This window comes from Saccopteryx bilineata, chromosome 2 (genome assembly GCF_036850765.1).
Source record: "Saccopteryx bilineata isolate mSacBil1 chromosome 2, mSacBil1_pri_phased_curated, whole genome shotgun sequence".
In the NCBI taxonomy this organism is placed as follows: Eukaryota; Metazoa; Chordata; class Mammalia; order Chiroptera; family Emballonuridae; genus Saccopteryx; species Saccopteryx bilineata.
In genome coordinates, this window is record NC_089491.1 from 220179738 (window position 1) to 220199152 (window position 19415).

The 19415-nt window shown below is 43.9% G+C and overlaps 1 protein-coding gene and 1 pseudogene across 1 annotated transcript in view; one reads left to right on the plus strand and one right to left on the minus strand.

Moving 5' to 3' along the window:
- Window positions 1-9194: 9194 nt before the first annotated feature.
- LOC136322428 (keratin-associated protein 10-3-like) lies at window positions 9195-15997 on the minus strand (annotated as a pseudogene).
- Window positions 15998-16970: 973 nt separating this feature from the next.
- Window positions 16971-19415, plus strand: part of TSPEAR (thrombospondin type laminin G domain and EAR repeats) — a 53532-nt gene continuing 51087 nt past the window's right edge. The window contains exon 1 of the mRNA XM_066259212.1: window positions 16971-17084. Coding sequence (XP_066115309.1) covers window positions 16986-17084 — 99 coding nt within the window. The 5' untranslated portion in view covers window positions 16971-16985. The remainder of the gene's footprint in view (window positions 17085-19415) is intronic.

Consider the following 19415-nt stretch of genomic DNA (forward strand, 5'->3'; position numbering starts at 1 on the left):
TTCTGATTTACTTATTTCACTCCATATAATGTTATCAAGGTCCATCCATGTTATTGTAAATGATCTGATGTCATCATTTCTTTTTTTTAAAGCATTTTTTTATTATTTAGTTATTCATTTTAGAGAGGAGAGTGAGAGAGAGAGAGAGAGAGAGAGAAGGGAGGAGCAGGAAGCATCAACTTCCATATGTGCCTTGACCAGGCAAGCCCAGGGTTTCGAACCAGCGACCTCAGCATTTCCAGGTTGACACTTTATCCACTGCGCCACCACAGGTCAGGCTGATGTCATCATTTCTTATGGCTGAGTAGTATTCCATAGTATATATGTACCAAAGCTTTTTAATCCACTCGTCCTCTGACGGACACTGGGGCTGTTTCCAGATCTTCGCTATTGTGAACAATGCTGCCACAAACATGGGGGTGCATTTCTCCTTTTCCAGCCTTTCTATGGTGTCCTTGGGGTATATTCCTAAAAGTGGGATGGCTGGGTCAAAAGGCAGTTCGATTTTCAGTTTTTAGAGGAATCTCCATACTGTTTTCCACAGAGGCTGCACCAGTCTGCATTCCCACCAGCATTGCAGGAGGGTTCCCTTTTCTCCACATCCTCGCCAGCACTTATTCTGTGTTGTTTTGTTGATGAGCGTCATTCTGACTGGTGTGAGGTGATATCTCATTGTGGTTTTAATTTGCATTTCTTTAATGATTAGTGATGTTGAGCATTTTTTCATATGCCTGTTGGCCATCTGTATGTCCTCTTTGGAGAAGTGTCTATTCATCTCTTTTGCCCATTTTTGTATTGGATTGTTTGTCTTCCTGGTGTTGAGATTTACGAGTTCTTTATAAATTTTGGTTATTAACCCCTTATCTGACGTATTGTCAAATATGTTCTTCCATTGTGTAGTTTGTCTTTTTATTCTGTTCTTGTCTTTAGCTGTGCAAAAGCTTTTTAGTTTGATAAAGTCCCATTTGTTTATCCTGTCTTTTATTTCACTTCCCCATGGAGATAAATCAGCAAATATATTGCTCCGAGAGATGTCCGAGAGCTTACTGCCTATGTTTTCTTCTAAGATGCTTATGGTTTCACGCCTTACATTTAAGTCTTTTATCCATTTTGAGTTTATTTTTGTGAGTGGTGTAAGCTGGTGGTCTAGTTTCATTTTTTTGCAGGTAGCTGTCCAATTTTCCCAACCCCATTTGTTAAAGAGGCTGTCTTTACGCCATTGTATTTCCTTACCTCCTTTGTCAAATATCAGTTGTCCATAGAACTGTAAGTTTATTTCTGGGTTCTCTGTTCTGTTCCATTGATCTATATGCCTGTTCTTATGCCAGTACCATGCTGTTTTGAGTACAATGGCCTTGTAGTATAACTTGATATCAGGAAGTGTGAGACCTCCCACTTTATTCTTCTTGTTTAAGATTGCTGAGGCTATTCGTGTTCTCTTTTGGTTCCATATAAATTTTTGGAATATGTGTTCTATATCTTTGAAGTATGTCATTGGTATTTTAATTGGTATTGCATTGAATTTATAGATAGCTTTGGGTAATATAGACATTTTAATGATGTTTATTCTTCCTAACCATGAGCACAGTATATGCTTCCACTTGTTTGTATCTTCCTTGATTTATTTTATCAATGCTTTGTAATTTTCCGAGTACAAGTCTTTAGTCTCCTTGGTTAAGTTTATTCCTAGATACTTTATTTTTTTGGTTGTAATTGTGAAGGGGATTGTTTCCTTAATTTCTCTTTCTGACTGTTCATTGTTGGTGTATAAAAATGCCTCTGATTTCTGAGTATTGATTTTATATCCTGCCACTTTGCTGAATTCATTTATCAGGTCCAGTAGCTTTTTGACTGAGACTTTAGGGTTTTCTATATACAATATCATATCATCTGCAAATAATGATAGTTTTACTTCTTTTTTTCCAACTTGAATGCCTTTTATTTCTTCTTCTTGTCTGATTGCTGTGGCTAGGACTTCCAGGACTATGTTAAATAAGAGTGGTGAAAGGGGGCACCCCTGCCTTGTTCCTGATCTTAAGGGTATTGCTTTTAATTTTTTCCCATTGAGTATGATGTTGGCTGTGGGTTTGTCATAGATGGCTTTTATCATGTTGAGGTATGTTCCCTGTATTCCCACTTTGCTGAGAGTTTTGATCATGAATGGGTGCTGGATTTTATCAAATGCTTTTTCTGCATCTATTGAAATTATCATATGGTTTTTCTCCTTCTTTTTGTTTATGTGATGAATCACATTGATTGATTTACGTATATTGTACCAGCCTTGCCTCCCCAGAATAAATCCCACTTGATCATGGTGTATGATTTTTTCCATATATTGTTGGATCCGGTTTGCTAATATTCTGTTGAGGATTTTAGCATCTATATTCATCAGAGATATTGGCCTATAATTTTCTTTCTTTGTGTTGTCTTTGCCTGGTTTTGAAATCAGAATTATCCTCGCCTCATAAAAGGAGCTTGGAAGTCTTCCTTCCTCTTGAATTTTTTTAAATAGTTTGAGAGGGATAGGAGTTAGTTCTTCTTTGAATATTTGGTAGAATTCCGTTGTGAAGCCATTGGGCCCTGGACTTTTCTTTGTTGGGAGTTTTTTGATAACTGTTTCAATCTCCTTTGTTGTAATCGGTCTGTTTAGGTTTTGTGATTCTTCCAAATTGATTTTTGGAAGATTGTATGTTTCAAGGAATTTGTCCATTTCATCTAGGTTGTCTAGTTTTTTGGCATACAGTTCTTCATAGTATTTTCTTACAATATTTTGTATTTCTGTTGTGTCAGTTGTTATTTCTCCTCTCTCATTTCTAATTTTATTTATTTGAGTCCTCTCTCTCTTTTTCTTGGTGAGTCTAGTTAAAGGTTCATCAATCTTGTTTACTTTTTCAAAGAACCAGCTCCTAGTTTCATTGATTCTCTGTATTGTTTCTTTAGCCTCTATGTCATTTATTTCTGCTCTGATCTTTCTTATTTCCTTCCTTCTACTACATTTAGGCTTTACTTGCTGTTCTTTTTCTAATTCTTTTAGATGCAGGGTTAAGTTGTTTATTTGAGCTGTTTCTAGCTTCTTAAAGTGTGCCTGTGGTGCTATGAACTTTCCTCTCAGCACTGCTTTCGCCATGTCCCATAAATTTTGAGTTGTTGTATGCTCATTGTCATTCCTTTCTAGGAAGTTTTTTATTTCTTCTTTGATCTCATTCTTTTTTTTTTTTTTTTTTTTTTACATTTTTCTGAAGCTGGAAACAGGGAGAGACAGTCTGACGGACTCCCTCATGCGCCCGACAGGGATCCACCCGGCACGCCCACCATGGGGCGATGCTCTTCCCACCAGGGGGCGATGCTCTGCCCATCCTGGGCATCGCCATGTTGCGACCAGAGCCACTCTAGCGCCTGAGGCAGAGGCCACAGAGCCAACCCCAGCGCCCGGGCCATCTTTGCTCCAATGGAGCCTTGGCTGCGGGAGGGGAAGAGAGAGACAGAGAGGAAAGCGCGGTGGAGGGGTGGAGAAGCAAATGGGCGCTTCTCCTATGTGCCCTGGCCGGGAATCAAACCTGGGTCCTCCGCACGCTAGGCCGACGCTCTACCGCTGAGCCAACCGGCCAGGGCTTTGATCTCATTCTTAATCCATTCATTATTTAGCAACCTGCTATTTAGTTTCCATGTGTTTGAGAATTTTTGAGCTTTTCTGTTGTGATTCATTTCTAGTTTCATGCCGTTGTGATCGGAGAAAGTGCTTGATATGATTTCAGTCTTCTTAAATTTGTTGAGAGCACTTTTGTGCCCTAACATGTGGTCTATCCTAGAGAATGTACCATGAGCACTTGAAAAGAATGTATATTCTGCTGCTTTAGGGTGAAAGGTTATGTAGATATCTATTAAATTGAGTTCATCTAGTGTTTCCAATAAGTCTGCTGTTTCTTTGTTAATTTTCTTTCTTGAGGATCTGTCTAGTGATGTTAGTGGGGTATTGAAATCCCCTACTATTATAATATTGCTGTTGATCTTGCCCTTTAAATCCATCAAAGTCTGCTTTATATATTTGGGTGCTCCTATATTAGGTGCATAGATATTTATAATAGTTATATCTTCCTGTTGGATTACTCCCTTCATCATTACGTAGTGTCCTTCTTTATCTCTTACTATATCCTTTGTTTTAAAGTCCAATTTGTTTGATATAAGTATTGCTACCCCAGCTTTTTTTTTCATTTCCGTTTGCATGAAATGTTTTTTTCCATCCTTTTACCTTCAATCTATGTGTGTCTTTTGTTCTAAGGTGTGTCTCTTGTAGACAGCATATGTATGGGTCCTGTTTTCTTATCCATGCAGCTACCCTATGTCTTTTGATTGGATCATTTAATCCATTTACATTTAAGGTTATTATTGATATGTAGTTATTTATTGCCATTTTCTTCTTTAAAGGTGTATTCCTTTTTTTGCTATATTCTTTTTTTCCTTTGATTTGTTTACAACAGGTCCCTTAGCATTTCTTGCAGCATTGGTTTGGTTGTAATGAATTCCTTGAGTTGTTTTTTGTCTGGGAAGCTTTTTATTTCTCCTTCGATTTTAAACGATAGCCTTGCTGGATAAAGTAGTCTTGGTTGTAGGTTCTTGTTCTGCATTACTTTGAATATTTCTTGCCATTCCCTTCTGGCCTCAAGTGTTTCTGTTGAGAAGTCAGATGTCATCCTTATGGGGGCTCCTTTGTAGATGATAACTTTTTTTCCTCTTGCAGCTTTTAATATTTTCTCTTTATTGCTTAGCTTTGGTATTATAATTATGATGTGTCTTGGTGTAGGTTTCTCTTTAATGGAGTCCCCTGTGCTTCTTGAATTTGTGAGAGTTTCTCTTGCATTAATTTAGGGAAGTTTTCAGCTATGATATGATTGAACAAAGTCTCTATCCCTTGTTCTTTTTCTTCTTCTTCAGGAACCCCTATGATGTGGATGTTATTTCTCTTCATGTTGTCACAGAGCTCTCTAAGAGTTTCCTCTGACTTTTTCAGTCTCTTTTCTCTTTTCTTCTCTGCTTTCATGCCTTCATTCCAGTTGTCCTCTAACTTGCTGATTTGATCCTCTGCTCTATCTATCCTGTTTTTAATTCCTTCCATTGTGGTCTTTATTTCTGATATTGTATTTGTCATCTCTGACTGATTCTTTTTTATACTTGCTATTTCTTTATTTAGGTTTTCATAATGACCATCCGTTGTTGTTCTAAGATCCCTAAGCATCCTTACAATCATTATTTTGAACTTCACATCTGGAAGTATATTTCCATATCACTCAGTTAATCTGTCGAAGGTGTCTCTTGTGGTTTCATTTGGATTGCACTCCTTTGTCTTCTCATCATGGTGTTTTATTTGTAGAGTTGGTTGAGTCTAGGCTTGGTGTTGTCTGCCTCCAGTTTTTAGTTGTGTTATTTCTACGTCTTCTTGGGTTGGTATCAGCTGTTATCTGTAATCCACTTTCGGATTTGGGCAGCTTTGAAGTCTTGATTTGTTTGTTTTCTTAACAGGTGATAGTCTTGTTTACTGATCTCAGCAGGGGGCTTCCTTGAAACTGTATCTAGGAATGCGATGGGTGTAACCTGAGACTCTGAAGGCCTCTTTAGCCAGCTAATCTCACTGGGGGCAGGGTGTTTTCTCAGCTTCAGTAGGGGGAGGTGTATCTCAGATCTCCATGGAGACCTGAGTTACTGCCCCTCCTCCCCACTTCTTGTTTTCAGCTGTGTCTTGTTGCGCTGATTGGAGCTGGAGAGATGTCCAGAGATCTCTGATCCGGAAGCACTTCAGCTCTGTTTTGTGAAAGGTTCAGTCCCTCCCCTAGCTATGGCCGCCTCCAGCACGGATGAGTCAGCTTTTTTAGTTCGTTTCCTGCATTCCTTAGCCCCTCACAGTCTGTCCCTCTCCCTGTCCTTTCCACTTGGGAGATAAGCTGGTCTTTTCAACCCACCTCGCTCCCTGGTCACCAGGCAAGTGGCTGTGAGCAGTAGTTTCTGCTTTTTTCCCTCTGAGATCCTCTCTGGGCTCTCAGCCTCACCCCCCTCCCTCCGTTCCAGTAAGCAGAGGAGGTTCAGGCACTCCCTACCAGGATTGTTGTGGTTTCTTCTTTGCTCCTTGGTTTTTGAGAGCTGTTCTTGCAGTTCAGAGTTGGTTTTTCATGCTGATTTTTCCTAAATTGATTTGTATTCCAGTTTGGTGGTGAGAGCTGGGCGTCTGTGCATCCGCCTACTCCGCTGCCATCTTTTTTCCCCCCTTTTCATCTTTTCTTAACAGCGCTTTTCGAAGAGCTGGCATCTTTAATTTTGATTAACTCTAATACAGCGGTCCCCAACTTTTTTGGGGCCTCGGACCAGTTTAATGTCAGAAAATACTTTCACAGACCGGCCTTTAGGGTGGGACGGATAAATATATCACATGACTGAGACAAGCATCAAGAGTGAGTCTTAGACTGATGTAACAGAGGGAATCTGGTCATTTTTTAAAAATAAAACATCGTTTAGACTTAAATATAAATAAAACGGAAATAATGTAAGTTATTTATTCTTTCTCTGTGGACCGGTACCAAATGGCCCATGGACTGGTACCGGTCTGTGGCCTGGGGGTTGGGGACCACTGTTCTAATAGGTGTATTTCTCTTCAATGGTTCTATCTAAGAAATCTTTGTCTAAACCCAAAGTCACACAGATTTTGTCCTGTGCTCACTTCTCAATAGTTGATGGTTTTAACTTTTATGCTTAGTTTTATGCCCCATTTCCAGTTATTTTTTGAATATACTATGAGGTGTCCCAGCATCATTTGTTAGAAGATTATCTCTCCCCACTGAATTGCCTTGCTGAAGTCTATTGACTGTACACATGGAGCTCTATTTCTGCATTTTCTTACCTATTCTATTCTTCTACGTTTATTATTACACCAATAACACATGGTCTTGATCAATGTAGCTTTAAATTAAGTCTTGAAATCAAGCAATATAAGTCCATCAATTCTGTTTTCTGCTGATTTTTTATTGCTTATATTATATTTTCCAGCTTTTGGAGTTCCATGTATCTCCTATTTCTCTCTTCAGTATGTTCACATTTTTTTTTAATTCCTAAACAAATTTATAATGATTATTTTAAGTACCTTGTTTGCTAATTACGTCAACTCTGTTGTGGGTCTGAAACAGACCCACATTGAAACAATGAACTATTGAAACAATAAACTATTTTATCTCTTGGTTATGGGTGACATTTTCCTGTTCTTCATGTATCTACTGATATTTCATTGAATACTGGACTTTGATAAAATAAAACTGTAATTCCATTGAATTTGGAGTTTGTTTCCTTTTTTATAGTGTGTTGAACTTGGTTCTGTGTGGCAGTCACTGATTGTAGATCAGCTCAGTGCTTTTGGTCTTTCATACTTGTTTTCAAGTTTTGTTAGGACAGATTAGAGGAAGCCTTTACTCTTGGGCAGGTTGAGTGTCGCTCTTAAGATGTGACTCTTTTGGGATTGGTACTGAATGACTCTGGTGATCGGCGAGGTCTCTCCATTCTGGTTGTTTGGAACTCTAATATCTCTCAGTTGTGTGCATGCTCAGGTAACTGTTCCCCTTGCCACTCTGCAGTTGTTTTTGTCCAGCCTCAGGGATTCCAAGCTCTGAATAAACAGCATAGGATTCAGCAATAGAATCCTCAAGGGAACCTTGTGGAGCTTTCTCTGTATACCTCTCCCTTCTCCTGTGTCTGCCCCAGAGATTTCAGCTGTCTCACTCTCTGTGAACTCTGACTCCTACTCCTTCAGTTCAGCAAAGCCACTATGCTGCTTGTGAGCGCTCCATGAGCTGTCATCTGGAGATGCTCTCAGCCAGCGAGTCAGGGCAGTTAAACAAGTCTCAATAAACTTAAGAGGTCTGAAATCATAAAAAGAGTGTTGTTTGACCACAACAGAATCAGAAATCATTAATAGAAAGATTTCTGGAAAGTTGTCCAATATTAGGAAATTAAATGGCAAGACTTGCCCCCTTTGTGTCCCTTCTTTCAGGGACCTGAGTCTATGCTGTCCATTGTCTAGTGTCTGAAACCTGGCTGTTTATATCTTTTGTCCCATTTTCTAATAACTTAGGATGGGGGAAGAATCAGGTCCATCAACATCCAATGTCAAGTGTAACTCCTTGTTTTCAAGAACCCTGTTTCTCTCCCAGTCCAGTCCCTTGTTTCTTCTTATTCCTAAAGTCCTTTCTTGGCTCTGAAGTTAAGTCTCCTGCTTCCACTCTGGGAAACTCTTCAGCCAAATTCAAGCTCAACTTGAGACACATCTACTCCCCCAAGGACTGGGCCATGCAGCCAACATTCAGAGGAATGGACCCTGGAGATTCTAACAGGGGGTGCTGGGGAGACATGAGAAACCTTGACCTAACTTATTGGGGGCTCTGGGCTCCATGACAAATGTTACCAACTCCCATTCTACCAGTGGTGTCTTGTTTGCACAGACCCATGGCAAATATGTCTGTGGATAAGTTTCAAAGTCACATCAAGAAAAATTACTGTTCAGTGAGTAAGTACAAGAAGGTGAAGGATGAACCCTAGATGGCCCCAAATGGCCAAAGGGTTATGTAGCCTGCCATACCCTCCACCACCCAGTCAGGAAGTCTGAGAGCCACAGAAAACCATGCAGGGCCCTTCCAGACATCAGAGGGTCATGTACAAAGGGAAAACAGGGCAGTGCAACTGAGAAAGGACAAGGAAGACACATAGACGTTAGTGCAGTGCTCAGTTCAGGGGCATTTATTGGTCAGTTTGCACAAGTGTATCCAGACAAGGCTCAGGGTCAAAGACTGATGGAGGCTGAGCTGGCCCTCATGAGGGGTAAGAGATATGGAGGGGGCCCTGCCATGAGGGCTTCCTAGTAGCCCCTCAAGAGCCACAACTTTGAGTACGGTCACTTCATTCTTCCACGTCGTCCAGCTCAGAAGCAGGCTGGACCAGCAGACACTAGGAAATGGTCTAACTCCTAGCACATTTCAGAACAAGGCAGTCAGATTCCACAGGTGACCTGACCCTGACCTGAAAGAGGACAGCCTCACGACATAGGTGAGGACTGGACTGAGGCGTGTCTGGGTGAACCATAGTCATGGGGTGGGACTTGAGCCTAGCTGGCCTTGAGGAGATGTGCTCAGTCAGCAGCAGGGCTTCTGGAATGAAGTGGAAACTCAGCAGGCTGGGCAGGAGTGGACAGGATGGCAGAGCAGGGACATGCAGGATGCCGAGCGGCAGCAGCTGGGCTAGCAAGAAGAGGCTGGGGCACAGCAGGAAGAGACAGGCACACAGCAGGCAGGTCTACACACAGGGCGGCAGATGAGGGACATGCAGGAGGATGGTTTGCAGTAGCACGAGGAAGCTGGACAAGGTGTGGCCCCAGAGCAGATGGGCACGCAGCTCACAGGCTTTCAGCAGACGGGTGTGCAGCAGATGGGCTTGCAGCAGAAGGACACACAGAAGGCCTGCTGCTGGGAGAGGAGGTGCAACAGGAGGGTTGGCAGCTAGACTGTTTGTAGCATGAGAGCATGAAGGAGCTGGTGCAGGCTGATTGGCAGGGGCTGGGTCCACAAGTCATTTGGTAGCAGGGGCTGGACACATATCTCACTGGGGTGCAGATAAGGGTCTGGCAGGGGGGCTGGAGCACAGTAGCTGGGGGCAGAGCAGGTGGGCTGGCAGCAGCTGGGGACATAGCAGGAGGGCTCATAGCAGCTCTCTGGACAGTTGTCCACCTGCCAAGCGGACTCGGTGCAAGAGTCACAGGAACCAGGCTGGCAGACACAGCTGCCATAACTCTTAAAATTGGCTTTGGGAGTGTTCACCTGTTTTTAGTCTTAGAAAGAAAACTTAAGGTGGAGTGTAGGCTATCTTCTTGTCTTAGTGGGATTATGGAGGCCAAGGCAGCACCGGCTATATGGGGTGTGAGATCTTGGTCCCTGATCTGGGAATCCTGTGGTGGATTGCCCTGCTGGTGGAACCAGGTCATGTGCATTGTAGTTGGTGGTTTATTTGGTTTCTAAATAAAGACAGTATGAGTCATAAGGTGTATGCAATACTGTATCAGTGTCCTTGAGCTGCCAAAACTCCACAGGCAGTTGGGCTCACACAGCAGAAATGCATTTTCTTTGCAGTCTGGAGGCCACAAGATCAAGGTGTCAGCAGGGCTGGTTCTAAGGCTGTGAGGGAGAATCTGCCCCAAAATTCTCCCCCAGCTTTCGGTGTTTGCGTGCCATCTTTGAGCTCCTTGGCTTGTAGAAGCACCATCCTGCTCTCTGCCTCCATGTTCACAAGGCCTTCTCCTTGTGTACCCCTCGGTGTCCAAATTTCCCCTTCTCATAAGGCCATCAGTCAAATTGGATTAGGACTCACCTTAATGACCTCATTTTAACTTGATTGCATCTATAAAGACCCTATTTTCAAATAAGGTCACATTCATAGACCCTGGGGCTGAGGGCCAAGCAGCATTTTAGAGACACAGTTCAGCCCATCACAAGCACCTGCTCTGAACCAGACACACCACTGGGGTCAGGGATGGAAGGAGAGGTTGAGTAGGTTCTTTTCTCGGGGCCTTGGGTCTACAGCAGGTGAGAGACGGGGTACAGGCAGCACATGGCGTGATGAGTTTGGCAGCATCCATGTGACTTCTGCTTGTCCAGGGCACAGCTCATGCGGTGATTTTTAAAAGTTCATTTTATCAAATGATCATAAAAGGAGTACAGAGAATTTACATATGCCCCTCACCCACCTTCCTCTAATGTCACCATCTTACACAACCATAGGTCAATTATCAAATTTTAGAAACCATATTTGTACCTTACTATTCACTGAAAGACACTGATTTGAGTTACCAGTTCCCCATGAATGTGTCCCTCTGTTCCCTAACCCCACATGGCATTTGTCAGACCTCCTTCTTTACCTGTCTGGGACAATTGCTCAGGTTCCCCATGCTGTATGACCTCGACACTTCTGAGGAGCACTGGTTGGGTGTTTTATAGAACGTCCCTCACTTTGGGTTTGTGTGATGTTTTATCATAATCAGTCTGGGGCTGCTTTATTTGGGGGAAGAACTTCACAGAAGTCATGTGTCCAGTGAAGCAGGGGTACAGGGTGTCCGTATGCCTTATCTCTTAATAATATGACCATTTTCCCCTTTGTAATTAATACATATTTGGAAAAGATTTTTTTAAAGACATTGAAAACATTCTGTTTCTACTGAAACCTCTTCTCAGTGGCTTCAGCCCCTGTCTGGAGACTATGTCTGCAGCCACAGCCCCTGCAGCATTCTCATGGTGACTTCCCCCCTCCTCAGCCCAATGCCATTTACTGGTTAAAATTCTTCTGTAAGGAAGAGTTGTCTCTTCTCCTCCATTTGTTTATTTGTTCTGTTATTTATTTCAATATGGACTAAAGAGTATTTATATCATTGAGTTGTATGACAACATTGTCATTTTCTATTCTTGTTGTTCAAACTGTTTCAACTTCGACCATCAGAGGTACATGTACTGACACATGCCTGAACTTGGAAGCACATTCAGTCTTTCCCTTATGGATCATGTTAGCTGCAGTGCTTTCTGGTTTAGCTTTCTCAAGCGAAAAGCTCCCTGTTACCGCTGAGAGACTCTATCAAGAACAGATGCTGGATTTCATGAAATGCATTTTGTGCATCATATCTTATCTTTTTAAAAGTCCATTAATATAGTGAATTACATTAATTGATTATTTTTAAAAACTTTTTATTTTGCAATAGTTATTGATTTATGAGAAATTGTGAAGCTAAAACAGAGATGTGCCGCATACCCCCATTCATTGATTTCTAAATATGGAAGTAGTCTTGAGTTCCTAAGAAAGAAAGAAACATTATTCTGCTGTTCCACTTGTTTATGCATCATTGGTTGATTCTTTTGTGTGTCCTGACCGGGGATGGAACCCACAACCTTGGTGTATTGGGCTGATGCTCTAACCAACTGAGTTACTTGGCCATGGGCCATTTTGTCTTCTTTAAATGTTTGGTAGAATTTTCTAAGAAACTGGAGTTTTCTTCCCTAGATAGCAGACATCCCTGGTACCTGCTTCTTATTTAAATGTATTTTGGTAGTTTGTACCAGTTGAGGAGTGGATTCACTTCCTCTGAGGCTTTGACTAATAAGCCTAATGTTGTGTGTAGGGTTACCCCATTATCCTTTTGCTTTCTGAAAATGTTTAGTTATATCCCCTGGGGTTTTTTTCCCCTTGATATTGATATCTTGATTTTTCTCGTTTTTCTCTGGTCAGTTCGGCTAGAAGTAGTTGATCAATGTTATCAATCTTCCTGAAGAACCAGCTTCGATTTCATTGACTTTTGTTTTCAGTGACCTTAATTTCTCCCCTTGTCCTTCCTTTACTTGCTCGGGGTTTTTAAGTTTCTTCAAAATTAGATGGTTGATTTGATACATTCCTTTTCTGACAGAGCTCTTACTATTGTAAATCACCCTCTCCTTTAGCATGTCCTTAAGTCCTCCTGTGCCAACGGTCCTGGTCTGAACCTGGTTCTTTGCATGAGCTGATCTCCCAGCGCCTCCTGGCTCTGACTTATGTAAACCCATAATTCCTGGGTTTACATCTTCGTTTTAACGGTAACAATGATGAACTTGGAGTTCATATGCAGTGCAATTGGAGGCAGGTAAAGCGCTAGGCACTTTGACAGCCTGCAGCCCAAGGCCCTTGCAGCAGGATCTAACTGCTCTTCGTGTTCTCACTTGCCAGGAGGATGGCAGATAGGGAAACATGGGGAGCTGGCTGGATGGGAAGGTACTCATGCCTGGCAAAGAGAGCAGGGTTTTTGTTGCAAAGGTCCCTGGAGGCAGGGACTGCCCCTTTATCTTCGCCTCTCCCACTTCTCAGCTCCTGGCAGAGGTGAGTCCAGGAAGAGGCATTTTGGATCAATGGAGAAATGTTCTGTGGGTTAGACCCTGAGGGCCACAGAGCACCCTGTCCTGGAAGAGCACCTATCAACCCCCCTGCCCTGCAGCCTGCATGCTGTCACTCTGTCTTCTGTTTCCTGAAGTCCATGTGTCCCTGAGGCCAGGTGGTCACTGTTCTTAAAGGACAGCATTTGAAAGGGCAGAAAGGAGGGTCCCAGATCTGAGCTGGCAAATGTGGAGCCAGCAGATGGCCTTGTTCCTGGGCTCTGCATATGGATTTTCCCATGCCAGCTGACCAAGGCACCCCAATGCCCTGTTGCCTGTTTTCGTAACATGAACTTAATGTCAGCTCCTTACGAGCAACATGAATCTTACTCCAGAGACCTGCTAGCCAGCCTTGCAGCCTGCCTTCCTGCAGACACACACAGGTCCTTCTGCAAACTTGGGTGGGAAGTTAAACATTTCCTAAAAAGTAGCCTGACACAGGTTGACTGCTTCGTGAGGGATGCGAAATCTCTTTCTGATCTAGTCTTGATGAGGCAATCTGTATTTGGGGAGCAGCTCCTGCCAGCCAGATGAGACTTCCAATCCCTCCCAGTCTTGCACAAAAGAGGGATACTACCTTCTGTGGCTGTTGAGGAGACCGAGCCTCTGAGAGGTCAATTAGAGGACACAGCAGGGCCCAGGAGAACTGGGTGCACATGCCACTGCCTTTGCCATGCCTGACCCTGTGGACAAGGTGGGCATGCTGGAGCCCTTGATGACAAGGCGCTGAGGCAGATCTTGGAGCATGACAGAAGGAGGAGGTGTTTTGAATTTAAAATTATTGATGCATGTAAAGGACTTAGCTCATGCTGGTCCAGGGGGTGCACCGTGCCATGTTTGCTGGATTATTGTTGGTCTCCTTGCTATTTCGGGGCCCCAGCCCCAGAGAGCCCGATGGTCTCATTAAGAGCCCAGGGCCAGCCTATTTCACACCCCTGACCTCCTTTCAAACAAGTTAAGGAAAGCAGGTTTGAACCCCCAGAAGGGACATGAGTCACTTTCCCCTTTGTGCTCCAGCTTTATGTGGGCTCCCTCTTTCCTTTTCCAACTGGGAGAATAGGAAAAGAATGATATCTTTTTACTGCTTTGTTTGCATCTCTCTGACCTGTATGACTGGAGCCTTCTGTCACATGGGTGTGAGCCTTTTGGGTTCCTTCTTTTGTAAGTTGCCTGCTTTTCTTTCTTGAGGATTGTTCTTATGTTTTCCTGTGGATTCTCAGGGATCCCTATTCCTTTTGTACCCTTGTCAGTTCTAGGCGTGGCAAGCACCTTTCCCATCTGCCCATGGCCATGGGTACTGCCCGTACGGTCCGTCCTGAGCAGAGATTTTGATGTGGGCAGAGGTATCAACTTCTTCCTGAAGGTTTGTATTTAATTGAGTTTGTCTGGGACTTCCATAACCTGAGATCACAGGGACAGCTCCATTCCTCCCTCTGATTGGGGAGTTTTATCTTTCACCCTTCCTGGAGTTGACAATGGTAATTCCTGTTCAGGGTGGAATTGAGCCTGACTTCTTCCCCAAAGAGTCCTGCTTTCCTATCACCACCCACCGTCCCTCCGATTGGCCCGTGTGGTACCTGCATTGCCTACCTGTGGGTCCCTCTGAGTTCTCAGAGCTCCTCTCGTCAGTGCTCCCTATTTCTTCTTAGCCCCAAACTGGACTATTTTGTTGTTCTGGCTCTGTAGTTGGTCTTACTGTCCCATAGTTAACCGTTCTATACCCTAACTTAAGCTTTTGGAAAGAAACTTTTCCTGGTCCCTGGACACCCCATTTAAATCAACGAAATCCACAGAGTGAAGATTTTATCAGCCATTTAGTTCTCTTTCCCTTCCTGTGCCTAATGGAGGAACTCCTGCCTAGAGATTGTCTACAAGTGTTACTGCCATGTGTTTACCTGGCTCATGGCCTCACTCTTGCACTTCCAGCAAAGGCAGCAGGCCCCTCCTGAAAACCTTGGTCTTCAGGGGCTCCAGTATAGAAAGCCTCCCCAAGGAACAAATCAGGGCATGGGGAACTTGGTTCCTGGCCAGAAACCTAGGCTTGATCTGTCAGGCCCGGCCACTGGCAGTCACAGAGGCTTCACCCTACCACATGGTAGGCTTGGGGCACAGGCAGGGCATGCCCTCTTTCCGCCAGTAGCATCTGCATCTCTTGCCTGGTGCCTGCATTTGGAGGTCTCCTTGTGTGGGGTCTTGCAGGTACTTTTCTGACTCTGACTCGATGTCCTACACCTTCCATTTCTAGCCCTTCCTCCCTTTCCTGCCTGCAGGAGGTTTTTGTCCTGGGGTTCCTTCACATGTCCTTCTGTGGGGGTGATGGGGGGGGCAGTGCCTCCCCTGGTTAGGCCTCTTGCGTGTACTACCGCAGCAGGTGATTATAAATGTTACTGTTCCTTCCCTTTCCTCCGACCCCTGGCAACTCCGCTCTTCCTCCACCTCCGTTGGGCTCTGATGGGGGCGCTCACCACCTGTCCATTTTAAAGGTGAGGAATCTGAGGCTCAGAGAGCTTCCTGAGTTGTGGATTGTAAGACCTTGAAGTTTAGGGCCATAAGTGTAGCCAGCTTTGAGTCAGTGTGTCCGTGGCCACCACATCCTGTGCTGAATTGTAGGTACTTGAGAGCAATGACAATTTATTTTTGAAACCACTTTTTCAAAACGATTGCCCAAATCAAAACAAACCAAGACTGTTTACCCATAACTGTTTGTAGCAGACGCCGGTCTCCACTATTTGGGGTTGGTGGAAGTTCAAGAAAGGCAGGGGTAGGGGAGAGTTTACAGTGAAAAGGGACACTCCATGTGCCTGAGGAAGGCTAAGATATGGGGAGGCTGGAGGCAGCGCCAGGATTGGAGCTCCTATGTGACTGATTGTTCATGGGAGTGACCTGGCTCTTCTGGTTGATCCCGAGTTGGAAATGAGGACAAAAATCAGGGGATCTGGTGTTCACTGGTCACTCACATCCTGGACGTTCTGGGCTGATAGCTGCAGAGGCTGTGGGTCAGTTCTCTTGCCCTGCGTGTATAGCTCAGCCATCGCCTGTTGTACATCAACATGAACACGAGAGGTGCTAATGAACGTATAAATTGACTAGAATTAGCTCTTGCAGAACTTCATCCCCTGCACGTGTCTGACTGTCCTGAGACAGCCTTGACTTTCATAAGCACAGTCCCTCACTGGTTCCTGTATCCAGTGGGAACTTTTCCAGGAAGATACAATGCTCAGCGTCTCTTAATCCTTGAAAACCTTCCCATGCGTATGTGGAAAAGGCAGAGACAGACACGAGTGCGTGTGGACTGAGAATCTGTCAGTGAGAAGACTGAGTGTCGGCATGGATAGGGGTGCAGAGGAAATAGGAAGAGACTGTTTTAATTAAACAATGCAGGGAGAGGCTCACACTGGAATTAACTGACTTCACGGTCTCCCTCACTGTTAATGAGCTCTAATTGCTTATGCCTGGAGCTTAGCCAGACTGCTGCATGCTCTGGAAGCCAGGCAGCCTGCTTGGAGAAGGACTCATGTTCCCTTAATGAGGGGCTGGACACTGGTGGGGCCACAGCTAAAACTGAGAAAAGCAAACCCACAGCCAGGAGGGACCCATATAACCAGTGTCTCTCAAAGTTTTGGGGGGGAGGTGAATTTAGGGTACATAGTGTTTGTCCAGAGCTCCAAGTTTTCATGAGTCCCTAACCAGGCACAACTCCGCAGGTCCTGGAATCAAAACTTCACACCCCAGTCAGCCCCAGACTTGGGTCAAGGTCAGGCTCCAGAAGCACAAATTCCTCCAGATACCAGCCCTTGGGGCTCTTGCAAGGATTCTGTACCATGCTGAGAGCTGGCCTGCTGCATGGGGTGCCCTGTAAACATCCTGGCATAACCCACCTGTGGTTTTCTTGACACAGATCTGCGCCCCCTGGACATCCTGGCAGAGGCCATCCCTCCAAATGGCGCTGAGAGTGGAATCAGCGTGATGCGGGTTCAAGGAGCACTGGGACTCCAGCTCTCGGCCACCGCCCCCCACGCCATGAGCTTTCCTGCATCGAGGATTTTCATCAGATGTGACCTCTTTCCCGAAGAGTTTTCGATTGTTGTAACCTTGAAAGTTCCCAATCTTCCCCCTAAGGTCAGTGACACTTCTTATCTCTGTGCCAGAACAACCCAATGTCCTCAGGGCCAGAACATGCATAGGGCATGACTAACTCAGGTTGCAGAGAGGCAACAATCAAGGTCTCTTATACCTTTAGGGTCAGGAGTACTGGCCTTGATTGGTAGTGAGGTCCCCATCACTGCGAGTGCAAAGGCAGAGACTGTGTGGCCATTTGCTTGGGGTTTGTACTGGCAATTCTTGCAATTATAATTTTTCTAGTGTGCTAACATGTCAGACACTAAGAATACTGCTTAGAGTTTTTAGTTTAATATCTTTTAGCAGGAAAGGTAAACAGTAAACTAACAAAACTTAACTTTTTGGGATCTGATTACCTGTGCCTTGCCGTCCCATCCACCCCAGACTCAGGACTGGGAGCTTCAGGGGGAGGTGTCAGGACTGGATTAATGATGTCCAATGCTGTTCCCTGTGGGTTCCAAGACAACACACTTCCTCGGTGTGCAACAAACCATTTCTATTTACAAGTCTGATCCTTGCTCTCCCATAACTGTGATCCTCCTTGTGGGTTTTGTCTGTGGACTGTGATTCTGTCTGATCTTTCCTTAACATAAAAATGATGTTTTGCAGTTCTCAGAATATTAGTTTTGCAGTTCTTTTGTTCCTACATATTTGTTTATTTCATCTAATTTATATAATTTATTAGTACATCATTATTTATAATATTTCTTTATAATTATATTTATTTCCATAGTTGTTAGCAATATCCCCCCTTTTGTTTCTGACTCTAGTAATATGAGCCTTCTCTCCTTCATAATTAACGTACCTAACGTCAATTTTGTTGATTTTCCCCCCCAAAGAACCAGCTTTTGGTTTTATTGATCTTTCTCTATCATTTTTCTACTCTCTATTTCATTACTTTCTCTTCTAATCTTTATTATTTTGTTAATTATGCTTGCTTCAGGCTTATCGATTTGAGATCTGTAGGTACTTAGAGCTATAAACGTCTCTCTTAGGAATATATTAGCCGGAGCCCATATGCTCTGCTTCTTTGGTCTTCATTTTCATTCATCTCAATGTAGTTTAGTTTCCCTTTTGATTTCTTCTCTGATCCTTTGGTTAGTTAGGCACGTTGTTTCATTTCCACATATTTATGAGTTTCCTAATTCTTTCTGCTATTAATTTCTAATTTCATTCCATTGTGTTCAGGGAAAGTACTTTGTGTTATTTCTACTTTTAAAAACTTACTTAGTTTTGTTTTATGTCCTAGTATATATTCTGTCCTAGAGAATGTTCATGTGCAGTTCTGAAGAATCCTGACTCTGCCATTGTTGGGTGGGGTGTTTGGTAGGTGTCTGATAGGTCCTGTTGGTTTGTCCTGTTGCTCAAGTCCCCTGGGTCCTTGTTGATCTTCACAATTTCTCGTAAATCAATAACTATTGCAAAATAAAAAGGTTTAAAAAATAATCAATTAATGTAATTCACTACATTAATGGACTTTAAAAAAGATAAGATATGATGCACAAAATGCATTTCATGAAATCCAGCATCTGTTCTTGATAGAGTCTCTCAGCGGTAACAAGGAGCTTTTCGCTTGAGAAAGATAAACCAGAAAGCACTGCAGCTAACATGATCCATAAGGGAAAGACAGAATGTGCTTCCAAGTTCAGGCATGTGTGTGTACATGTACCTCTCCTGCTGCATCTTCTCCCCCTGCCAGCAGTCTGGCTGCACAACCATCTGTTGCACACCTGTCTGTAGCAAGCCTGTGTGCTCTGTGTCCATCTGCTCTGGAGGCAAACCCTACTCCTCATCCTGCTGCAGACCCTCCTCCTCTGTGTCCCTCATCTGTCACCCTGTGTGCAGACCCGCCTGCTGCTTTCCTGTCTCTTCCTGCTGTGCCCCCTCCTCCTGCCAACCCAGCTGCCGAAGCCTAGCTTCTTGTGTGTCCCTGCTCTGTGACCCCATGTGCTCCTGCCTCACTTGCTGTGTCCCTGCTCCAGCCCAGAATTCCTGCTGTTCTTAGAACCAACTCTAACTTCTACCTGAAATCTTTGGAGCCTTGATTCCAATCTGGGTTCTCCTTCTGCCCCTGATCCACCCACCCATCAGGCTGGCTCCACCCTCACTGCCTGGGCTGGCTCTGAGTTTCCTTCATCCCCTGTGTTTTATGCAGTGTCCTCCTCTGTGACTTGGTTGATGTTACTTTGTCCAGCCTTATGTGAGTGATTTGCCTATTAACAAATAAAGCCATTATGAGTCCTTCTTTGAGACATGAGTGCATATATGTAAGATGATAGGGAAGAGCCTGAAGAGCTTGGTGTGGCATGTGGGCTGGGTCACTTGAGAACT